The sequence below is a fragment of the Pipra filicauda genome, unplaced genomic scaffold, assembly GCF_003945595.2.
Source record: "Pipra filicauda isolate LSUMZ 115617 unplaced genomic scaffold, ASM394559v2 scaffold13_size5146498_pilon, whole genome shotgun sequence".
In the NCBI taxonomy this organism is placed as follows: domain Eukaryota; kingdom Metazoa; phylum Chordata; class Aves; order Passeriformes; family Pipridae; genus Pipra; species Pipra filicauda.
In genome coordinates this window covers 4,973,730-4,995,626 of record NW_024103874.1, presented here as the reverse complement: position 1 = coordinate 4,995,626, position 21,897 = coordinate 4,973,730, and the positions used below count along the sequence as shown (strand labels likewise).

Genomic DNA, 21,897 nt, shown 5'->3' with positions numbered 1-21,897 from the left:
CTTTCATCTGCCAGTTATCACAGCTGTAGGGGTTTATATCCAGTGCTAAATGCAGAACCATTTCGAATCAACTTCATGCAGGTTTGGGTTGCCTTTTTTTCTTTGGTTTAGTTGTGGGTTTTTTTTTTCCCCTGAGAACAGTGAAAACACAGTTCAAAAGCTTTTTGACCTGTGTAAACAGAAACACCTGCAACTCCACAGCACCTATTCAGGGTGTCCCAGTGAATGTGTCTCTTCAAACACTGTGTTCTCAGTGTGCTGGAACCTTCAGCTCCTCTGACCTCTCCTTTTTCTTCTGCCTGGAGCTTTGTCTGCAACAACACTTTATCTGAGCTACAAAGATTTCTATTTTATATGTCAAGGCAACTCTAGAAATCTCCATAGTGACCAGAAATGTTACTTCTATGAGAATGCATACTTCTATGCAGGAATTTGCACGATGCTCCATTTTTTAACCTCTTGACAGCTTTGAAAAATACATATTGATAATTTTTGTGTCATCCTACTCTAGCAAAAAAAAAAAAAAATTGAAATATTTTGTTGCTCTAGTTTTAAATCAGAGCTCAGGAAGGATTGTTTCTGAAGCAGGGGCAGAGTACAAGCAGTGATCAAGCACAGCCTGAAGTAGTGATTGCAAAGGAGGTACATTTTTATCAGTATCTGCATGGTTTGTTGTAGACATATGTCAGACGATGGTAAGGAAAGGGGATGTAACACGACAATTACCTCCATATCATATGGGTAAAAGCCAGACTCGGAGCTGTTCAATATTCCAGCTGATAACATGTAAAGTAGCTACTCAGACTGCAGGAGGGAGAGATGGAAAAGGCAGCAGGTTAATCTCCAGCTCCTCTCAGCACACTGCTGTGCTGTGACTCATATAAGGCTTTGCTTGAGTTACCAAGCCCCAGTGAAGGAGGCTGGACAGTGGAGGGGTTTGTCACACCATGGGAAGGTCTGCAATATTTGTGTACATAACACTCCTGCAAGGAAGCCATCAACATTCTGCCAGAAGCAGAAACAGGCAGCATGGTGCTAAACTTTGTTACCTTGTCAACTAACAGAAAATTCAGCTTTTCTCCAGTGGATTTGCATCTTTGGGATGATGTGCTGTTTTTCTCTGTGCAGGGGACCCAGAATAAAAATTGACAAAAAAAAAGGCAGACAAACAGGCAGAAATTATCTGTTATTTCTGAGCATTTAAATACAGTGTTTGTTTTTCCTACAAGTCTGTCAGCCTGCATCTCCAGCTGTGCCTTTGTCTTGGTGTGGGACATGAAGTTTGAACACTGCAGGAGTCCAGTGCTGAGAACCAGAGAGAGGGCTCACCCAAACACAGGCTGGTTTGGTGGCTGTAGTGTTTGATTGACACGTCCATATAGAAATGATGAGGCATTAAAAAAAACATAAACAACACATTTGGTATTCAGGTTGCTGCTTCTTTTGGAAGTGCATGGAGTTTTCAGCCAGAGATTTCCAGGGAAAAGCAAAGTCTTCATCTGCCTCCGCACCAGCCGTCAGGGGACGAAATCTGTGTGTGGAAAGGATGAGACCACTGAGCAAATGAATAAATAAGTGTCAAGGTCTGAGAAGGAATGGCACAGAAATAATCCTCTTCCCTTGTAAATCTTTTGTTCCGTGCCGGTGAATTCCTTCATTGCCCAGGTCTTTGTAGCACTGAGCCCCCGTGAAATGTGCGTGTGGGAAGTGAGTTATTGTTCCTCTCTATCCACCATGGAAACATTGCTGGGGACATTAAGAGCTGAGGATACCCCCATGATCACCCCACCTGCTCGACTACTGATGCAGTTATGTGTTAATCCATGAAGGATGGCTGAGGAGCAGTCAATGGAACCGCCTTTTATCCATATGGGTTGCACTGAATCACCCCGATTGCTTTGCAGGGGAGGCTCTTGCAGGATTGATGGTGCCTGAAGGATGAACAGAGGTCTCTGCCTGGCTTAAGAGAAGTAACCAGAGACCAGCCATAAAATGATAACTTTTGTACTGTGATAGTCAGGACTTACCTCTTCTACCTGCCCCATAACATCCAGAGACATCACAGGCCCCTGGATGTCCAGGCTGTCCGGGCTGTCCTCTGGCACCAGGAAAACCTGGAGGACCAGCATTCCCAGGGTAACCCTTCGGACCTGGTTTCCCCAGCACAACTTCTCCTGGTGGGCCTGAAGAAGGAGAAGCACTGTAAACTGTAGCACATCTACTTTAGCTGTTTCAGTGTAATACCTCTTCTGTATTTTCCTCCATCCTACATGGCAGATAATTTTCTGAGTGTTGCTTCCTCATTTTGGTGGACAAATAGGACCTGCCAGTTGGAAAACCTGCTCTGAATCCAAAGAACTATAGGGCTTATTCTTGACCTTAAGGGTGCCCAGCTTGGCTGAAAATGGATCCTGGTTATGAGAATCCAAAATCCACTACATGCCAATGCGGAAAATCACCTTAACCCCATGATCCATCCCAGAGTAACTGCTTTTTGTGGTTTTACATCTCAATTATAAAAATTTAAAAGAATAACAATATGTTTGACCACACTCTCTTGATAGTGTCTGGTTTGTTATGTCAGTGGCAAAGCTCCTGCTGTATGCCAAATCCTAACAGATCACTCACAAACCCTTACGTGTCACGAGCTGAATTTTCAGAGTTTCTATCCCCAGAGCATTTGGCCTTGCATGCAAAAAGGCAGCAAAACTAAAATTCTCTGGATATATCTCAGGTCATTAAAGTACATCATCACCTGGAAATTGGTACCAGAGAGAAGAAGCTGCCTGAAATAATCTCTTGTGTCTTAGCAGAGAGGAACTGTCCAGGATGCTGCCAACAGTGCTGAGGGGTGGGGGGGAAAGCCAGTCCACCCCACCACAATGGTCCTACAGCTGGTTAATGCTTTGAATCTGAGAGCTGGTGGGCATCAGATGGCCCTGCTGGGTTAATGCAAGGAGGTTGTATTCACTCTACCTGTTCTGCCTCTGGGTCCTTGGCTCCCCTCCTCACTGGCTCCAGACATTCCTTTTTCTCCTTTGGGCCCTGGGGCACCTAATTACAGATAAGAGACAAATGTTGCTTCACTGCATTTCAAATTTCACCCTGAATTGGTGCTCCTGCAGTCTCCCCACATGTTGAAGTGGAGTCACAGCCCTTGGCGACACTGAGAAACATCCATTTGCTTTAATTCAGTCTGGGCACCTACTCTCTTGCTGTGACCAAAGGGGCATTGATTTCTTTGATCCAATTAGCATTGATTTGCAGCCTGATATGTGTGGAAATGAACTTTTTTCACAGAGAAATTCGCAGTGATAATGTTAGTGCACCAGCCTGAGGGTGAGATCCACCTCTGTGCTCTTCACATCGAGCAGACAAATCACAAAGCTGAACTGTCTCTTCAGCCAGGTGCTGGTAAGTCAGGATTACTGTTTTTGTGTTAAATTAGTCACAAAACCAGCACATCTCAGAGAAACAGGTACATTTTTAGAAAACACAATTTTTGATCGTTTTAAGATGAAAATATTTTGACCAGCCACGTCCTCAAGATGGTTTTACAGTGAGATTCATCTTCTCCCATCTCCAGCTCGACAGGCTGGAAACATCTGCAGGTTGATACTCCCTTTTCTTCTAAGTGACATTTTGATAAGCTTTGCAGATACCAGATAAGGCTGACTAGTGCAGGAGTAAGGAGCTAAACAGCACATTTCTAGTTCCTCAGAGGTGTTAGGACACTGCTGAAAACAACGTTTTTCATTTTATTTTGACAGATAATTACTTGAGCCACTGCCAAACACTGTCTGTGAAACAGACATCTTCCCACTATTCACTCATTCCTGTGCAATAACTGATGCCACATCTGAGATTACATTAATCTATTTCTTTAGTCATGTGTGAGTCTTTCATTGTTGAAACTACTGCTCCAGAAACCCACTTCCACTTTCAATATTGCTTCAGTTGCTTCATGCCTTCAGTCAGTGTTTTCCAACATTCCTCATTTCTGTCCAAAGGTGATCTGTTCCACCACCATATGCTCACCCAAAGGGCTGTTTCTTTTGCCTTTCTGTAGGTAGAGCCTCCTGCCCTCTAAAATAAAACTCTCCATGCCCCAAAACCTACACTGGCCTTCCACTCAATGCAGAGCTTGAAAAAACAATGGGCTGCATCTGGTTTCTGCCTACTCTTTGAGAGGGGGTGTCTCTTCCTAGAATTGAGAAGTCCAAAAGGAAAACAGCAATGAGATGAGATGATATCATGGATTATCTTTACGGTACTGCTTGAGGCACTGAAATGTTTAAATAAAGTAGCAAAGATACAGTAAAAAATGTTTACAAAGGCTTCTGTCCATACCTCTCTCTCCTGGATACCCATCTTTGCCTGGCCGTCCAGGGATGCCGTTTTCTCCTCTTTCTCCATTGCTCCCAGGGGGACCTGGAGGACCTGGTGGTCCTGGTTCTCCTGGTTTTACCCTTTCTTCCCACATGGGAACTGGCTTCCTTGCGTGTTCATGAATGAATGAATCAAATTTCAACACATGAGCTGAGAAAGCAAGACAGAAAATTAACATTTCCTTGGCTGGGAAATTCAGAAGAGAGATAAAAATCAGAAGATGTTGTCTGAAAAGGTACTTAAAATGATCAGATAGTGCTAAATAGCTGTCAGTCCAAACTGAGAAAGCCAGAAGATGAAGATGGGCAGCTGAGTCATGACTTTGCTGCCTGACCTTGGTCAAACCTTTATTTCTCTTTGTGCATCACAGCACAGGAGTTTTATTAAAAAAGCATCGTCTCAAGAGGAATCAGCACATATCACCAAAAGAATTATTTCTTTCAAATTAGTTTCAAGCTTTCCCATTTAAGAAATAAAGAAGCCTCTGCAAAATACTAAAGGATGCTGCAAAGAAATATTTCACAGGTCTCTGTGCCAGTGCCACCCAATAAAGCAGCACTTAGAGCCTGCAATGGGACATTTGTTATGAGCAGCGCTCAGCACAGCACAGGATGGAGGAGCTCCTGGGGTCACTTACAGCTTCATGCTGTCTCTCCTCTGTTTTTTTCACTACTGGAGAGTCATAAAACCATAGAATGACAGAATGGTTTGGGTTGGAAGGGACCTTAAAGATCATCTCGTTCCAACCCCCTGCCGCAGGCAGGGACACCTTCCACTAGACCAGGTTGCTCCAAGCCCCGTCCAACTCAGCCTTGAACACTTGCAGGGATGGGGAGTCCATAACTTCTCTGGGAAACCTGTGTCAGGGCCTCACCACCTTCACAGAGAAAAATTTCTTCCTAATGTCTAAAATAAATCTGCTCTCTTGCAGCTTAAAGTCATTCCCCTGTGCCCTGTCACTACAGGAGCTGGGCTGGTTATACTCACTCTGAATCATCCGCTCACAAGCCTGGCTAACAAGCTGGTAAATTGTGGCCAAGGACTGTGGTTCCCCCTGAAATGAAGCATTTTTTTTAAAATGAAGAAAAAAGGGAAGCATTAATATCTTTTATAAAGGATCGATATCATAGTTCATGATAGCTTTCTGCACATTCATTTCCTCAGCTTGAGTTTCAGAGATATTAATTACTGTGAAATGCGGCTCTGTTTATTTATCACAAAGCTCTGAAACCAGAAAATTGAAATTGGAAACATCAATAATTGCTTTTCTCCTGCACATCAAAAAGCCCAGACCGAATCTAAATAATTACCGAAGCTACCAAAAAAGGGAGAGCAAATTTCACCCTTAAATTTTATCAAAAAAGATGCTAAGTCTATAACTCAGTGTTCTGTGATATGTAAAACATTTAGTATGATCAGATATTACAACATGCTATCTTTGACTCAATCTTTTATGAATATTGATTCTGTTACTGTATTCTGAATAAATCATATGTGAGGGGTCCTCTAGAAAGTTCGAGTAAAGTAAAGTGATAAAAATTCAACAAAAATGCTTAAAAATAAACACTAGCTCTGTGAAAATTCATGCCTAATGCACTGTGTACTTCCAGAAACATTTATAAAACATGCATGTCTGGCTGGATCACAGTGCAGAATACCCAGACTTTAAAATCTGCTCTGCACAACAACCAAGGGAGGGGGAAATGGAAAGTTCCACTGGAAAAGAAAAAAAAAAAACAAAGCAAAAAAACCAAAGAAAGTATAGAAAAGGAAAAGCTGGTGGGATTGGAAGGAGAATGCTTTTAAAAATTATAATACTGTGGCATTAACTTGAGACAAAAGCACCTCAGCCCCTTCTGAAGCCTAATTTGCATAAGCCAGTCTTGGCAATGAACCTCAGACTCCTAGAAAGTCATGGGGTTTCTACTTAACCAGAAGTCAGGATGAGAAAAATTTCATTTCCCAACAAAACAACCTTCCAAGGCAGTGTGGATGCCCTGACCTCCAAGGTTCTGTGCTGGGGCACAGCTGACAATTATTCCAAATGAGTCCTCTCATGCAATGCTTTAAAGCAGAACAATTCGGTGAAGCCAAGCGGGTTTGTTTTTTCCTCTTCAGCAAAGAATGGATTTTTCTGTTGACATTTCTGCTTCATTACTACAAATGATACTAAGGAGCTCCTGACTGCTGTGGGATTATTTATATCTCACCAGCACAACCCGTGCAGGTGAATGAGAAGGCAAGAAACAAAAGGTACATGAAGTTATTCAGCACTAGAAGTTTGGCTCATATTTGTAAGCAAAGGTTGCAAATCAGGTTACCACATCCACTCTTTTGAGTGTAGGATACAGTGACAGTGTTACCTGGCACCAGAAAAACTCACTTTCTCTCCTCTTTCTCCTTTTGGACCTGGCAGCCCCTATAGGGGGAAAAAAATAAGATAAAGAAGTCTAGGGAAAGGAAGAGCAGGTAAAAACCCCAATATAAATAAATGAGGATATGGGTTACATTAGTGGGACATGGAGCACAAAGTTTGTTTCTCACAGTTTTGTTGTTTGCTTGACCTCATGACAGTGACTAGAAGAGCTTTAAGTCTGTAAGAACATTTTGTTTTCCTTTTAAAGAAAAATAAGCAGTAACTGGAGTAGTGGCATAAGCACTGACAACAGGGATGCATAAATTTCTCAGATGCAATCTTAGAATAGATTTCCCAACAGGGAAGGTGGTTTTATCATCTGAGAAAAAGAAATAGCTGTGACATCTTGATCTGTGGCTGCACCTACAAGCCCAACACTGGCTATGCCAGCTCAGGACAGACTCCCTTGCTTATTCTAGAGTCTTACATGAGAAATTCACTTGGCTGTTGGATTTTGTGTAGCCTGTGAATCTACAGAGGGCAAAGGGAGGTGGGATTTGTCGAATGCTTTATCAACAGTTTAGTAGCCTGGGCTTTGTGTGTCCAGACACCTGCTTAAGAAGGATGAGAGTGAATTCAAACTATTCTTTAGACCCTGGGAGAGAGCTGCTGTGGGAACAGCTCGTTTCCACTCAGGTATTCCATGTCTTGGCCTTCTTTGATACCCAAAACCAGAAACTTACTGTTGGCCCAACATCACCCGGAGGTCCCTTCTCGCCACTGCTGCCTCGGGTGCCCGTCGCTCCTTGGAAACCCTGCAGAGAATACAAATTAAAAATCCAGTTATTTCCTTTCCTCTTTTTCTGTTCAAGGAGCTCCAGGGGCACCAGCAGTAAGATCTTAGAGGACTCTAGCAAGGGCACTGCAGCCTTAAGTTTCCTGTCAGTACCTCACCCATCCATGAGCCCGATGTTAAGAGGATATTGTGTGTGAGTCATGTTCACATCATTCCCTATTACTGTCTCAATCATGGCCAAGCCAGCAAAGCTGAGTTTTACCAACAAACTGCAATGTAGTTTATACCCTACAGGCTTGGCTTTAGATCCTTCGTTATATATTCAGATTTAGACATAGCCTAAAGCACAACCCTTTTCTTGAGCCTCCCAATACTATGTGGTTGTTTTCTTTTTCCTTTAAGACCTGTGTTGGCCTCTAATACTTTTCAACAGTAACAGCAGCTTAGAGAGTGGGAAGTGCCCTCTGTGGTCATCTCCCCTTTATCAAGTCATTTGGAGACTTAAAGGGAAGAAAAAAAAAAGCTAAAACCAACTAGCAAAAATATATCGTTTTATAATTCTCCAGCTATTACATTTAAACTCAGTAGAGATTAACAACTGTTCTGAAGAGTGAACATAAAAGAAGTCTTCAAGGCACCAGGACAGCTTTCAGAGCCTCCTCTGAAGGCTACAGTGCTTTCCTTGTATTCAGAAAGCTGAGGTTCAACCCTGCCGGCTTCACATCTTCCCAGGATGAGCAAGTCAAAGTTATGAGCTGAATTCAACCTTAGCTCCCATAAATAACTTAGCACAACTGCTGCCAAATTCCTTGTAATTGAGCAGTGAGACTCAGCTGTGAGAATCAGTAACTTATCAGGTCCACCATCCATCGACTAAACCCAAATTTGGTTCAGTTTCCCATGTAAAATGAAGTGTACCTGTGGTGCCTTCAAATTAGCAGATGTAAATCAATAGATCTTAAGGTTCTGCTACTCTGGGCACAGCAGAGTGCAATACACTTACCTACATCCAGCCCTGGCAGCAGGTATTGGCAATGGTGTGGGGAGTAAACCTTTCACACCTGCCTCCATCCTCCAGCTCCTGCTGATTTCAGTCTAGCAAGCCAAATTACTTCAAACTCAACCAACAGTTGGAAAACAGTGGCACCAGGAAAGCCAAAATAGCAAAACAAGCATCTCATTGCTGGGATAAATCTTCCTCAGGACTTGCCAGAAGAAGCCAAGGTTTTTCTTCTTACACAGAGAGTGGCAGGGGAAGTTGTCACCTGCCCAATGTGCCAGATATTCCCCATGGTGCCCCAAGAAGGGTTTTTGTCCTGACACTTCCAGGTGAAACCCCAAGATTCTGCTGAGGAAGAGATTCTGGCATGGATCACTCTTAATGAGTACTCACCCTTGGTCCAGGAGGTCCTGGAGGCCCAGCTGTGCCTTCTAGTCCCCTCACCCCCTGCAAAGCCAAATCCAGTCATTTACTAATGAAAGAACTCTAACAGACCTCATAAGCAGTGAGATGTTTTTTCCATGTGCTGCTTTTAACAGGAACTTGCTAAGAATGGTTAAAAAATGCATGTACCAAACAGCAAGAAAGGTGGCACCTGCTCAAATTTGGCCAAACCTGAGATGACCCCATTTTTTGACCCAATCCCTCTGGCTTTGTGAAAAGACTGTTCACTTCTGCACTGAGTGCATTGGGAGAACTGGATGTTTTGGTACACTCACAGTAGATTTTTAGGCACCCGGGCATGAAAACTCAGAGGTGAGGTGTTTTACCTTTGCACCTTGAAGTCCATCCCTGCCTGGAGCTCCCTGCACACCAGGAATGCCCTGTGAATCAGAATTGCTGGATAAAGTTGGCATCTGATTATCATTGCCCTAATTCATCTTGTGACAGTGGACAGAGGAAAAAGATGGAAAAAGAAACAGTTATTCTTTAAACAGAGCAAAGACTGTTATCCCAGCTTTAATTCTACTATATCTGGCTTCCAGATAGGTCTGTCTTTCTTATCCCAACTGACTCAGTTTCCCTTGGGAAAGTGATGACACTGCAAAATGAAAGGCAGTTCCCAAGCAGACAACAGCAACAGCTCTGTGGCTTTTCAGTCTTGTTTAAAATAGTTACTGGGACAAAAGGACAAATCTTTGGGACAAGTAGAAGAAATGGTGTCTTTCATTACCTGCATGCCAGGAATTCCAGTGTCTCCTTTCTCTCCTTTAATTCCTGGTGGTCCCTTGGATTAAAACAGAAGCATTCAGTTAGGCACATGGCAGCAGCACCCTTTAAGGCAAACAGCATCCTGCTGCTCCACATCCACGTCCCAGGTTGTTCCTGCTCCCTGCAGTGCTCCAGGATAATTTGCAGCCAGAGCATGTGCGTGGGGATTCTGCCATCCCAGACATGCATGCAGAAGCTACTCCCTGCCAAGCAATGATGATCACTGGAAAGGAAAGTGCCTGAATATTCATAGAATATCCTGAGTTGGAAGGGACCCCACTGGGCTGTTTTCAATAAAAGCCCATTAGTGAGAATCTGGACAAAAGCAGGCTTTGGCCGGAATGAAAAAGTGCAGGGCCTCATCAGCACAAAAAATATTGATTGTCATCTCTCCCTGGTGCAGCTGTTCAGCTGCTGGTAAGGATGATGTAAATACACAGATCACAGCATTGAGACACCCATTTCTGAGACATGTTCTCATTGCAGAGAGCAAGTAACAAAAAAAGGCAGTGGAAGAGATCACATACCACAGGACCCTGAACTGTGATTCCTTGGGAACCTGGAGAGCCTTGCTGGCCACTGGGACCTGCTGGTCCTACTTGTCCAGGTGGGCCTGGTTCACCCTAAAACCAAAGACAAGAAAAGAATCATAAGGAAAGGAAGTGTTTAGTGCCTGCTCTCCCCATGGGCTGCACTGCTGACCTGGTTCAGCATTCACCATCTACAGGATTCAAGATAAAGGTGGGACAGTGAGGGGATCTCTAGTAACCTCAGCTGCCTTTGCCTTTTAGGTCTATGGTTTTGGTTCATCTGTCATGAGAGCAGAGAGCAAAGCTGCAGAGGGTGCTTTGCAGAACATGATTCACCTTCCCAAGCAGCAGGTCATTCCTGTTGTTCAAGATGGTCTGAGAACAAAGGGAAGTGTTCCTTAACCCATGGCTGAGATCTTCATCCATTTTCATTCCTTCCCCAGAATCTTTCCCCTCTGACCATGCTGCTTTCCCAGAGGTCATCCCAAAGAAGGTGACCAGTGGGCTGCTCTGGCTCTGCCCTGTGTTCATCCATGGAGCCATGAACACTTGCACCAGGGTTTGCTGCCATCCCCAAGGTGTGGGGATTGAGACCCAGTCATTCCTCAGGGCTCCTCCTGAGGGCTCTGTGTGGTTCTTGCTCTGCCTCCCTCCTCACATTGCCCTGCCCCAGAGCAGTACCAGCCTGTCTGGTCCAGAGGCTTGGCACCCAGAACAAGCACAGCACAAAGAGTGACCATTTTCCAGCACAGCTGCTCTCAGAGGACATTGCTGACCACGTACATTGCCTTAATTCAGCACAGTTGGGCTCATCATCTCTATTTCCAAAGCCCAACTGAGCATTTAATTCATAATAAGTGATCCCATCCTTCACAATGCACCATTAAGGCTCTGTTTGGGCTCAGCTTGGTGCAGTGAGACAGTCCCCAGCCCAAGGAGTCCAGCTCAGACCAGGAATGAACTCACCCAGCTGCACTAACAGAGGGTCTGCACTCCTGCTCCCACACAGCCCAAAGCAAACAAAGCCAGAAGTAGTGCTGAGTATCAGGACTCACCTTGGGTCCTGGCTCCCCCTGCTCCCCCTGAGGTCCTCTCCTCCCAGGGCTGCCCTGCAGTGGGACACAAAGAACATCATCATATTTATTGCACTGTAGCCAGGAGCCTGGGGGACAGAACTTTGTGCACTTTGCTGCACACAGTGAAAGGTGTTTCCTGCCCCACAGAGGTCACAGCAAATAGGGACAAGCAGAAAATTAATCAAGTCATCCAGGAAACGTGGAAAAGGGAAGAAGAAAGGAATAGCACATCCCCTTGGTGACCAGCAGCGGGAACTCTGCACTCACCTCCAGCAGGGAGAGATGGAGTTTCAAACTTTCTAACCTCCCTCCAATTCCCCCAGCAAATCCATCCTGGGACATCACATATGGACATGGGAACACACTTGAGAAGAAAAAGGAGTGCTCACACCTACAGCCCTTTGGGACTCTGTTGGGTTTTATACTGTCACCCCGAGAGCAGAGACATGCTGAGATCAGGGACAGCAACCAGCTCTGGGAGACCTGGCTCAGCTCTGCCTAACTGCTGTGTGGGGAGAAGAAACAATCCTTCTGGCATGAACTAATATTGTGTGAATTTTCAGTATCTGAATCTGAAAGTTGCTATTCTTGAGTCTAAAAAAACACTGGATTTGTTTGAATTGAGGAGCACCTTTGGGAAAGGTGCTTTCAGAAGTGCCCAGAAAGTCATTTCACAAGTCAGCTGGATCTGGTCAAAAACCCTCATTATGGCAGCAGTGAATACAAGGTGGGACATAGTCCTGCTAACAGGAATTTTAAAAATAGCAATGAGTGCTGTTGTGACTGCAGCAAATTACCAAGGGTTTAGTGGTGTGAGGATAAGGTTATGTGTTGAAACCCGATTTCCTCTAATGCTTTAAAGAGTCCTGCTCTTTAAGGAGTTGTCAGTGGAGATGCTCAAACCACAGGGCAATGCAAGTGGTAATTACACACTTAGGATATTGGAGCAAACTGTGACAGTGGAGTGTGCTGTTAATTAAACTTCCACCGGAATGAGCACGTAATTACTCTGCAATGAGAAGCTGTTCCTTGCAGGGAACTGAACTCACAGCTAAACCACAGGGCAATGCAGGAGGTGATCTGAGACCTTTTCACTTGAGAAAGGAGGCAAATGCTTTTTTTAATGGTTATTTTCCAGGAGAAAAGCAACTGGAGTGGTTGAACTGAGGTGCTCTAGACAGACGGTCAGGTTTCAGCTGTTTTGTGCAAATAAAATGTTTTCCCCAAAACTTTCAAAATGCAAATTTTTTGATAACTGCTTCCCAGTGTTTAACTGGAATATTTTCTCCTGCGATTTAAGCCCATGGTGACTTTCCTGCATCCATAATGGATAGGGTAGAATATTGCATTTGCCCTTTATCCCTGAGCATATTACATATGTAATGACTGCTTTCTCTTCCCCCTCATTTCTTCAGGGTTTTCTCACAAGAGACATTCACTGAAAAGAAAGAGAGCTTTGGGGACAGACAGGATTGCAAAGTCTCCCCTTTCTCTTTACACTGCCCACCCACACAGACACTTAAACCAGTCCCGTTTAACATACTATCCACATAGGAAGGTTTTGTGGTGGGTTGAGGTTTTTTTTTAAATTTAGAGAGTTTCAGAGCCTACAATCTATGACATCTCTGCAGACATGAAGGGTGACCTGTCCTCCTCTCCTAAGAGGATTAACGTGGTACCAGGAACTGCTCAGCCTGTTCCCAGCTGCAGCTGTTGCATTGCCAGCTCACCATCTCCCCGTTTCATCAGCATCTGAAATCTGAAGGGCAGCTCTCAGACTTGCCCTGGCACGAGTAGGACCTCAAAGCTCCCCAAGATAGGATGAGAGGAAGTGGCCTCAATTTGCACCAGGAGAGGTTCAGATTAGGTATGAGGATAAATTTCTTCACCAAAATGGTTTTCAAGCATTGGAACAGGCTGCCCAGGGCAGGGGTGGAGTCACCATCCCTGCTGGGATTTAAAACATGTGTACACGTGGCACTTGGGGACATGGTTTAGTGGGCTTGGCAGTGCTGGGTTAATGAGTGGATTCAATGATCTTAAGGATCTTTTCCAACCTGATTGATCCTGTGACTCTAAAGCCTCATGGAGCCCCAGGAGCACTTCCCTCATGCCTGTAATGCCCCAAAACCATGAAGCAACAGCAGCCCATGTAATATTCTGCATGGAAGGGTGAACTCACAGGGGGCCCTGGGGGTCCTGGTAAGCCTGGACGGCCAGAAGTACAAGAGCAGGCAGGAGCCAAGGTAGGGCAGGTCTCCTCATCCCTCTGAAATGGAATCAAACCAAAGGGTCATGAGCAGCTGCATAGCAAGAGCAGAGGGGATCACAAGTAACATATTCAGTGTTTCAAAATTCAGTCTTTCAGTTAAAGAAAAGCAGAATTTTTTTTTTCTACTCCACTGAGATTTTTGTGAGCAATAAAGTGCTTTATTTTTCTGTTAAATAACAAGACAAAAAACCCCCAATGAACCATCCCTGCCTGTAATGTGCAAAACACATACTGGAAGATAATTTTTCTCCTTCCTAAGTATTTATACACTCCATAAAGCAGTTTTCTGTGTCGAGAAGAAAAGTGCAAGCAAGAGTGGGAGATGTTGTGCCTCAGGGCTGAGATGGCAGCAAAGCTGCAGGGCTGTCAGGGCTGCTGTCACGGATGAGGTCGTGACAGGAGGCACAGACACTGCACCAGGATTTGGTGCAGGATTTCTTTCTGAAGCAAACATAGTTCTGCTTACTTCACCAAGAAACACACTGATGTTATTCCCAAGAGAAGAGGAAAAAAAATATTTTCCCTCCTGAGTCTGTCAAAATCATTCACAGTGTCAGTTCAGTGCCATGGACTTGTTCCATCATCTCCAGTTTCCTGTCAATAAGCTGAGTGGTCCTTCTTGTCTTACCAGTGCAGGGAGATCACAGCATCTGTCTTCCTCTGCCCCTGTGCTGCTGCACAAGATCTTCAAAGACTGCAGCTGGAACTGGGAAAAAGAGAGAGTTTGATGAGAAAGTACCATTGGCACCCACCATCCATCACCAAATCTCATGAAGTTCAAGTGAAAAAAAGAATCTTCAGTGATGATTTCCCAGGACTCTTCCATATGATCCCATCTATAATTGTGCCACAAAAAAACCACAACACGAAAAGTATCCCCAGATACTGAGTGTTCTCCAAGCCCTCAGGTCTCTGTCTTGCTAAGCAAGCCAAGGAGCAGCTTCACAGCAGCAAAGACAAGTCTCCAGTTTACTCACAGCCTTACAATAGCAGCAGGTTCTCAAGTAATTGGGCTTCAGCATCACTAAAATGTGAAAGCAGACTTTGATTTATTCCCCTTGGGGGTGTGGAGATAAGAGTAAATGTGGCAGCAGCATTTCCCAGGGCAGATGTGACCCTTTCCCAAGAAATCCCAACCTGTCTCTCTCGCTGCATCCCTAACAACCAACACATCTTCCCATTCTGATTAACAAAGGAGCACACAAAGCCAAACAAAATAATGAGGCAGAGATTATTTTTTCTTTCCTTGACACCATTTCTCATCTTTTTTTTTTTCTTTCACTTCATGCATTTAACAACAAGCGACCTGTATAGCCCAGGGAGGGTGACAGGCAGCATATGGATGTAGATGAGCCCTGTAGATCAAGTGGCATTTAAAGATATCTTAAATTAAATGAGGCTCCATGATAACCAGTAATGAGACACTCTGTCTTCTCAAGGGCAGCAGAGCTGTGGAAGATGTGAAACGTTTCTGGGCTGGAACGGCAGTGGGAGTAGGGGCAGCACAAAGCTGTTCATTACTTGGCTAGACCTGCCTAGCTGAGCTGCTGGTAGGGAGAATTTGGGAGGGATGAGGAAAGCACAGATTCCTGCCTTCTATGCCACAGACTTGTGATCAGATTGCTACAGAATTTATTTAGGAATTAAGTGAATAATTTTTGAATACCAATGTCGCTTGATTTGTTTCACAGTGGACCCCAGAGTTTACAGGCATTCCCAGTGTCCATTTTTTTCCAGGTATATCTCAGTTTGCAGCTGGGAAGGCACGTGGAACAAACTGTTTTTAAGTGCTGCCTTAAGGCAAGGGGAGTTATAAATCACCTGATGAGCTATTTTCCCATGGACTTATAGATCTAAGAGCAGAGCCAAGGAGTAAAACCTTCACATCAGTGGTGAATGATTTCTGACAGCCCCAGCAGCATGTTGTGAGTGATGAACTTGTCACTGATTGTGCACATACTTAACACTCCTGTTTTGGGGAGTAAGTATGGAACAGACTGCCAGGAGAAGGCATACAGGGGTGGTTTTGTCCTGAGGACTGTGCACTGGGCTGTCTCAGGGCAGGACATTGACTCCACATGTTCCCTTGTCCTCTCCCCTGGCAGGGAGCAGCTCCCTGCAGCACTGTGTGAGGCGGTCAGGACAAACCCACAGGCTGGCACACACTGTTTGGGTTGTTTTCTTTTCCAAGCAGCAGCTGATAAAGAGTCTCTATACTGAAGACTATTTTCCTTTCATTTGCATGCAGATAGGCAAGTCCAAACACACTGGAGACTGAGGCGCATCCAGCCCTGCTGCCTTCAGTCACCAGCATTTCCCGACATCACTCCATGGGGGCTGGCGAGCACAACCTCCCCTTGCAGAAGCAATTCCCAAACCCTCCTGTCTCCTTCAGCATCTCAGTGCAGGAGCTACGCTTCCCCAGTCCCCAGAGGATGCAGCCAGCAGAAGGCACCTCTGGGACACGCTCACGCTGCTGCTTGTGATCACCATCCCCAAACCCAGGCAGGGGACGGGAGGGACGAACGCGCTCTCCTGGTGCTGGGAAAGCTCATTAAAATCACAGGGATCAGCGGGATCAGGGCACGGCTGTGCGTCACAGCAGTGTTGGGAGGCACTCAGAGAGGCAGTGCTGTGAGATGGCTCTCCTCTCCATCTGCCCACCCCAGCCAGATCCAAATGGAGCCCCCCCGTTCTCCGGCAGCGCACAGCGCCGGCACTCACCGGCGCAGACCCGCTCCTGGGTCCTCTGGTCCTGGTCACTTTTCCCAGCATGGTGAAGCCGGCGGTGGAGATGCTGCCGACGGTGTTGATGGGTTTCTCTGCTATTTTCTTACAGTCCAGATAGAGTTTGATCTTGAAGTGGCTCACGGCCACGTGCACCTGGGCAGCAGGTGGAAAAAGGTGTGTTGGAGCTCTGTGACGAGATGAGGGAGTCTCTTACAGACAGTAATGCCTTCTGCCCACTTCCCAGACTGCTGCTGTTGATCCCCTCACCTTTCCTCAGGAGAAGCCTTTCTGGACCTGTGATATTAAATACCTCAATCTTCAGAACTAGCTGAATAATGACCCTGCCCACAGACGTTGATGTAAAGTGCTCGTTTGCACATTTGGGTGCAATACCTTTTCTCTGAGGACCCAGATAGCAAAACCCCCCACCCTGCTATGAGTGATAAAGTGGCTTTCTCACAAAGCTGGATTCTTTTTTTTTTCCCTTCTTCCAGCACTAAATGATCACCAAAATCCAAAATTGAAAAAAAAAGAAAAAATTGATTTTTCATTTTCCCCTCATTATTAAGACCTAAAAACCACCTTGATTTTGGAGTTTCTGGGGAAAAAGGGAATCAATATGTGGAAATTATGTTTTGATCACAAGATAAACCTAAATGCTTTACAATTATAACTTTCAGCATATCAAAGAGGTCTGTCAGTTCCCTGGCAATCGGGATGCAAAGCATTTGGATAATCACTCCTCACTTTGAACAATACACATTGCTGGCATAACACTCCCAGACCAGAGTGGGATTGTGAGCCACATTTCTCCCTCTTTTGATAAGGACCTTATGAAAGCTCCCATAGAATATCTTCTTCACTTCCTGCTGGTCAAAGGAGACTTCCTGTAAATCAGCCTTGTAGTCATGATTGAAATAGGTCAAGGATTTCTTACTGGCTACAGGGGAAATAAATAACAGCTTAGAATTAAAAGAGAAATTGATTTCATCCACAGACACAATAGTAAATAATTAGACTTAAATAAGGTGGAAGATTTAGTATACTATCATGAAATACTTCTAAACAATGGAAAACAATATGTAAAAATAAAGAATAGGTTACAAGCAGAATGAAAATGAAAATATGTCTTTTAATTGCACTTCAAGGCAGTATTTTAAATGCAAGGAAGGCAGCAACGGGAAATCTTCCCACAAAACCACTGCTGAGTAACAAAACCATTAAAACTTTCCAAGTGAACGCCAAAGCGAGTTCTGCTGCTCGCAAAATGCATGCAAATACCTGAATTTAATGTATTCAACAAGAAACCTTACGGTCAAGGTTAACCCCCAGGAGAGGCTGGAAGTCCTCGTCCGTTATCTGCCACACGGCAAAGGGCTCCTTGGGGGTCTCGGGCAGGAGGCGCAGGAGGATGCTGATGGTGTGCTCGGGTGGGATGGCGAAGAGGTGGATGTCACTGCAACGAGACAAGCCAAGGAAACATCAAGTGACTTAAATCAACAGGCAACATCCTCCAGGCAGGGCTCATCCAGCCTGTTTCCTGGGCAGGGTGGCCTGGAAAAGCTTCGCTGCCGAGAGTTGATCATGATACGCCTGGAAAGAGCCTGGCCCCTGTTTGTGCGTCCCTCTCAGGCTGTTGAGGTCTGTGCTGTGTGACAAGCACTCGTGGGCCTTCCCCTTGTGCCTGGGGGATGCTCAGGTCCGTGTCAGTCCATCACTGCCAGAGCTGCCTTAGGGAATGCCAAGGCACAGCGAGTGCAGCTTTAATGCTTTCCAAAATAGAGCCCAGCAGAGGCTTACGAAACACCCCTGCCAGGTTCCAAAACACTACACCAGGTCTCCTTTTCAAGGAGGAATGATTGCCATATATCATGGGGTAAATCTTTAAACTCTTGGCTTAGTAACATGGTTTAGTGGTGGACCTGGCAGCATTAGGTTAAGGGGTGGACTCGATGACCTTAGAGGTTTTTTCCAACCTTAATGATTCTGTTAGTCTAAATCAGTGTAAATACCCTTCAGGGATAAGCACTGAGCCCACAGAGAAGTCCCCAGTGGGTTCCCACATCCCAGCTGCAGGATTTAGGCTCAGCAGCAGCGAGAGGATATAAGGCAACTGAGGAAGGTCACATTGGTTATGCCTGAAACATGTCTGTAATCTGAAACAGGACACATTTGCATGGGCATATACACAACTCATTAACCATCTTTTCAGGACTGAGTCATAAATAATACGAGGTTTTTCTTTCTTTTTCAATTTCTAAAGGAGTAATGTCCTTGGAATGGCATCTATAACAGCTGAACAAAAGGATTTGCCCATCATTTTCTGAGTATTTAGACCAAAGACTTCTCTGAATCTCCCTCACTCTGTTTACTCTAAGAAGCTTTGCTTCTTTAACTAAGATTAAGCAGAGCCAGTGCCTCAGTAATTAGACTTTAAACAAAATAGCAATGTCAGGAGTCAGATCACTCCTGATTCATAATCATAAAAAATGAATGAGGTCATGGGAGCTGCCTGGCCCACTTGGGACCCTGCAGAGACGCTTTGTACGCAACGAAATGGGGTCAAGTCACAACCCAGAGTCAGTGGTTACTCCTTCTCATCAATACAGCCCGAGCTGCAGAAAGCAGCTATGAGAGTAATGTTTTCTAAAGCAAAGATCTCTCTCCAAACCAGAGATGTTGGGAGAAGGGATTGAAAATGAAAATATGACCTAAAACTGCCATCACTGAAGAGTAGGTGGCTGTGGACAGAATGCCTAAAGAATGGTGCAGTGTCCATACGTGACATGATCCTGATGTTCATCACAGCAACTAACACTGCTGGAAAAAGTGATTTTGTGGAAATGGAAAACATCACTGGGAAAATGTTTGGCTACACAAAAGATGCAATAAATACTATTGTGTTCCCTTAACTTCTGTGTGACATGTTCCAACTCATCTTGAGGAAAGTCAGAGGTTTATTTATAAATACATTAGGTAAAAAACATCTGGCATTCTTTTCAGTCTGCCAGTGGTTTGATTTAGCTCATCTTTATCATTTTGTTTTGAAGTTGCCAGTGGGGGCTGCATCATCCCTCCCCAAATCAGTGACCTTCCTTTCCCGTGCACACAGCTAATGTTCATGCATGAGACTGAGTGTGAAGGTGACACCAGTCACAGCTCTGCTCCCACCTGGTCCTCTGGGTGAGCTGAATGTCTCTGAACAGGGTGAAGGTGCGGGAACCGCTGAACACGAAGGGCTCCATGGCCACGCCTTTGATGGAGGAGTATTCCTTCTCTACTAAGCCAAAAACTTCCATCATGTCAAATCCTGAAAGGGACAAAGAGAAAAATCAGTGATTAGAAAAAAAATGCAAAAGAAGTGTGTTTGAAGAGCAGGTAGAATTAGCATGGAGAAGGCAATAAGTGTAAATGCATGGCAACATGACACCAGCAAGGCTGTCCAAACTCGAGTGTACCCCACAAGTGGCAGCCAGGGAAAATAAGTTTGTGTCTGTATCCTCCGTGCACATTGGCTGTATTCTCTTCCTCTTGGAGGAGAGTGGACTAAAGGTGGAGACTTTCACAATTGTGTTTTCAAATCTTCAGAATGAAAAACAAATGAGAAAGACGTTACTCCAACAATTTCTCCTTTTCAACTAGACACAAAATATTATCTTCAAATGACATGGGATCAGTCCAGTAATTGCTAGCAGGGAGAGACAATTATTTCTGCTCTGAAATGCCTTATATATGAGAGTCAGAAACTGAGGAAAGAACTTTAAAATATGAGCATTTCCATTTCTCCCTATTTTCACCAGACACCCAGGGGTGACCTGCCTCATGTGGTTTACAGATTCTCCTCTGACACCTCTGACATCGCCTCCCTGGCTCGTGCAGCTTCATCTCTCCCAGCTCCAATTAAAGCTCCAAGTCATTTTTTTCATTTCAGTTTTCTGTTCAGCGAGACAAGATCTCACAATTTGGATTCTTTCTTAGTTTATCTGAGTTTGCAGCAGTCTGGGTGAAGGAGATGGTTCCTTCTTTAGCAAATGGAAGGGCTACAGCTTCATTTCAGTGAGGTGCTTTCAGTCCAGATTCCCTCACTCTTTCACTGTTTACAGTCTTCTGCAGTTTGTTGCCTTGAGTTTTTCTTTTGCCTGGGGGTTGGTCCAGGATACTTTTTTTTTTTTTTTTTCATTTTCCAACAGTATTAGGGAGTTTGCCAAAGTAAATTACCTACTTGAGGGCCATTAATCTCTGATATGGAGCTTCTGGCACTGGAACCTCCTTTAAGAGGTGCAAATGTAAAGACTGAAAAGAAGGCTTGAGTCACAATTACAGACATATTGTAATATAATCATATTATCATCATAGAATCATGGAATCACAGAATGACTTAAGTTGGAAAGGACCTTAAAGATCATCTAGATCCAACCCCTCTGCCATTGGCAGGGATGCCACCCGCTAGATCAGGTTGCCCCAAGCCTCATCTGAGCTGACCTTCAACACTTCCAGGTATTCCATCACACCATGAATCTGCCATGAAATGGTTTCAGTGATCTACTTGTCAAGGAAGAGACGGAGAGGTCAACACTTGTTGTGGTTTTATGATTTGACTACTTTGACTTCTGCATCAACAGACTGGGCAACAGGTAACAGTGCTGAGAGTCTCCCAGGTGAGGATGCACATCCCTGTGAGCTGGGAGGGTCCGGGCAAAGATGAAGTGACTCAGCCACAGAGTAACCAGAGCTGAGACCTGGAGCTGGTTTGTCGGTCTGAACTGTATCACAAAATGCTCCGGGAAGGAGGTGATACCACTTTATAAGCAGAACTAATTGCTTTCTAAGTAAGAAGTTCTTACAGCTACCCCAACAGCATGAACAGCTGCTGGGCACAGACAGGAGAAATGGGAAGTCACTGCCCTAGCAAAATCCATACAGCCTGGCTGCAGCCTCGGGCATCTATCCCTCCTCCAGAGGATGCAAAGGTGATCCTGGGGACAAACTGAGAGGTTTTGTGTTTGACAGACTGAGGAGCCTGCATGAGTTAGGAATTTAAATCCTCTTGACATTTAATGGCTGTTTGAAGTTACACTTCCTTAAGGCCCATGAAAATCCTGGTGTTAAGCATTAACAGCAGAGACCACGAGCTGGTGGAGCACGAGCCATTGGGAATATCAACTGAGGTACTGCAGAATATTCTTCTACCTGATAAAGGATATTTTCCAGTTTTGGTCCTCACACTTCTCCCCTTTTCCATGGGACTTCCCCTGACCCCCCTCAGCTTTTATGTGTGTTTCAAAAGCCAAGACCAGAGGTGTGTTGAGTCACAGCCCAGCACCACCAGGGCTTGATCTGCTACTGTACCTCGTGTGGCGCCCTCGGCAGAGGTGATGGTGGGGCAGGCTGTGAGAACAAAATGAAAGGGAAAAACTGTTAGAGGGAAGAAAAAGGCAGGAAGGGGTTATGGAAGCAAAACACAGTTCCTCTAGATAAAGCAAAGGAAAACCATAGAAAAACTCAGAATATTCCGCAGCTTAAATCAGAGCCTGGA

The 21,897-nt window shown here is 44.8% G+C and overlaps 1 protein-coding gene across 1 annotated transcript in view; it reads right to left on the bottom strand.

The window, feature by feature from the left end:
- Positions 1-1,167: 1,167 nt before the first annotated feature.
- Positions 1,168-21,897, bottom strand: part of COL20A1 (collagen type XX alpha 1 chain) — a 51,931-nt gene continuing 31,201 nt past the window's right edge. Inside the window, exons 22-40 of the mRNA XM_027710717.2 lie at positions 21,711-21,749; positions 19,533-19,671; positions 17,675-17,817; positions 17,192-17,301; positions 16,356-16,514; positions 14,260-14,337; positions 13,542-13,628; positions 11,339-11,392; positions 10,281-10,376; positions 9,716-9,769; positions 9,312-9,365; positions 8,935-8,988; positions 7,489-7,560; positions 6,773-6,808; positions 5,377-5,443; positions 4,351-4,539; positions 2,977-3,054; positions 2,028-2,183; positions 1,168-1,531 (exon numbers count right to left, since the gene is read on the bottom strand). Coding sequence (XP_027566518.1) covers positions 1,518-1,531; positions 2,028-2,183; positions 2,977-3,054; positions 4,351-4,539; positions 5,377-5,443; positions 6,773-6,808; positions 7,489-7,560; positions 8,935-8,988; positions 9,312-9,365; positions 9,716-9,769; positions 10,281-10,376; positions 11,339-11,392; positions 13,542-13,628; positions 14,260-14,337; positions 16,356-16,514; positions 17,192-17,301; positions 17,675-17,817; positions 19,533-19,671; positions 21,711-21,749 — 1,679 coding nt within the window. The 3' untranslated portion in view covers positions 1,168-1,517. The remainder of the gene's footprint in view (positions 1,532-2,027; positions 2,184-2,976; positions 3,055-4,350; positions 4,540-5,376; positions 5,444-6,772; positions 6,809-7,488; positions 7,561-8,934; positions 8,989-9,311; positions 9,366-9,715; positions 9,770-10,280; positions 10,377-11,338; positions 11,393-13,541; positions 13,629-14,259; positions 14,338-16,355; positions 16,515-17,191; positions 17,302-17,674; positions 17,818-19,532; positions 19,672-21,710; positions 21,750-21,897) is intronic.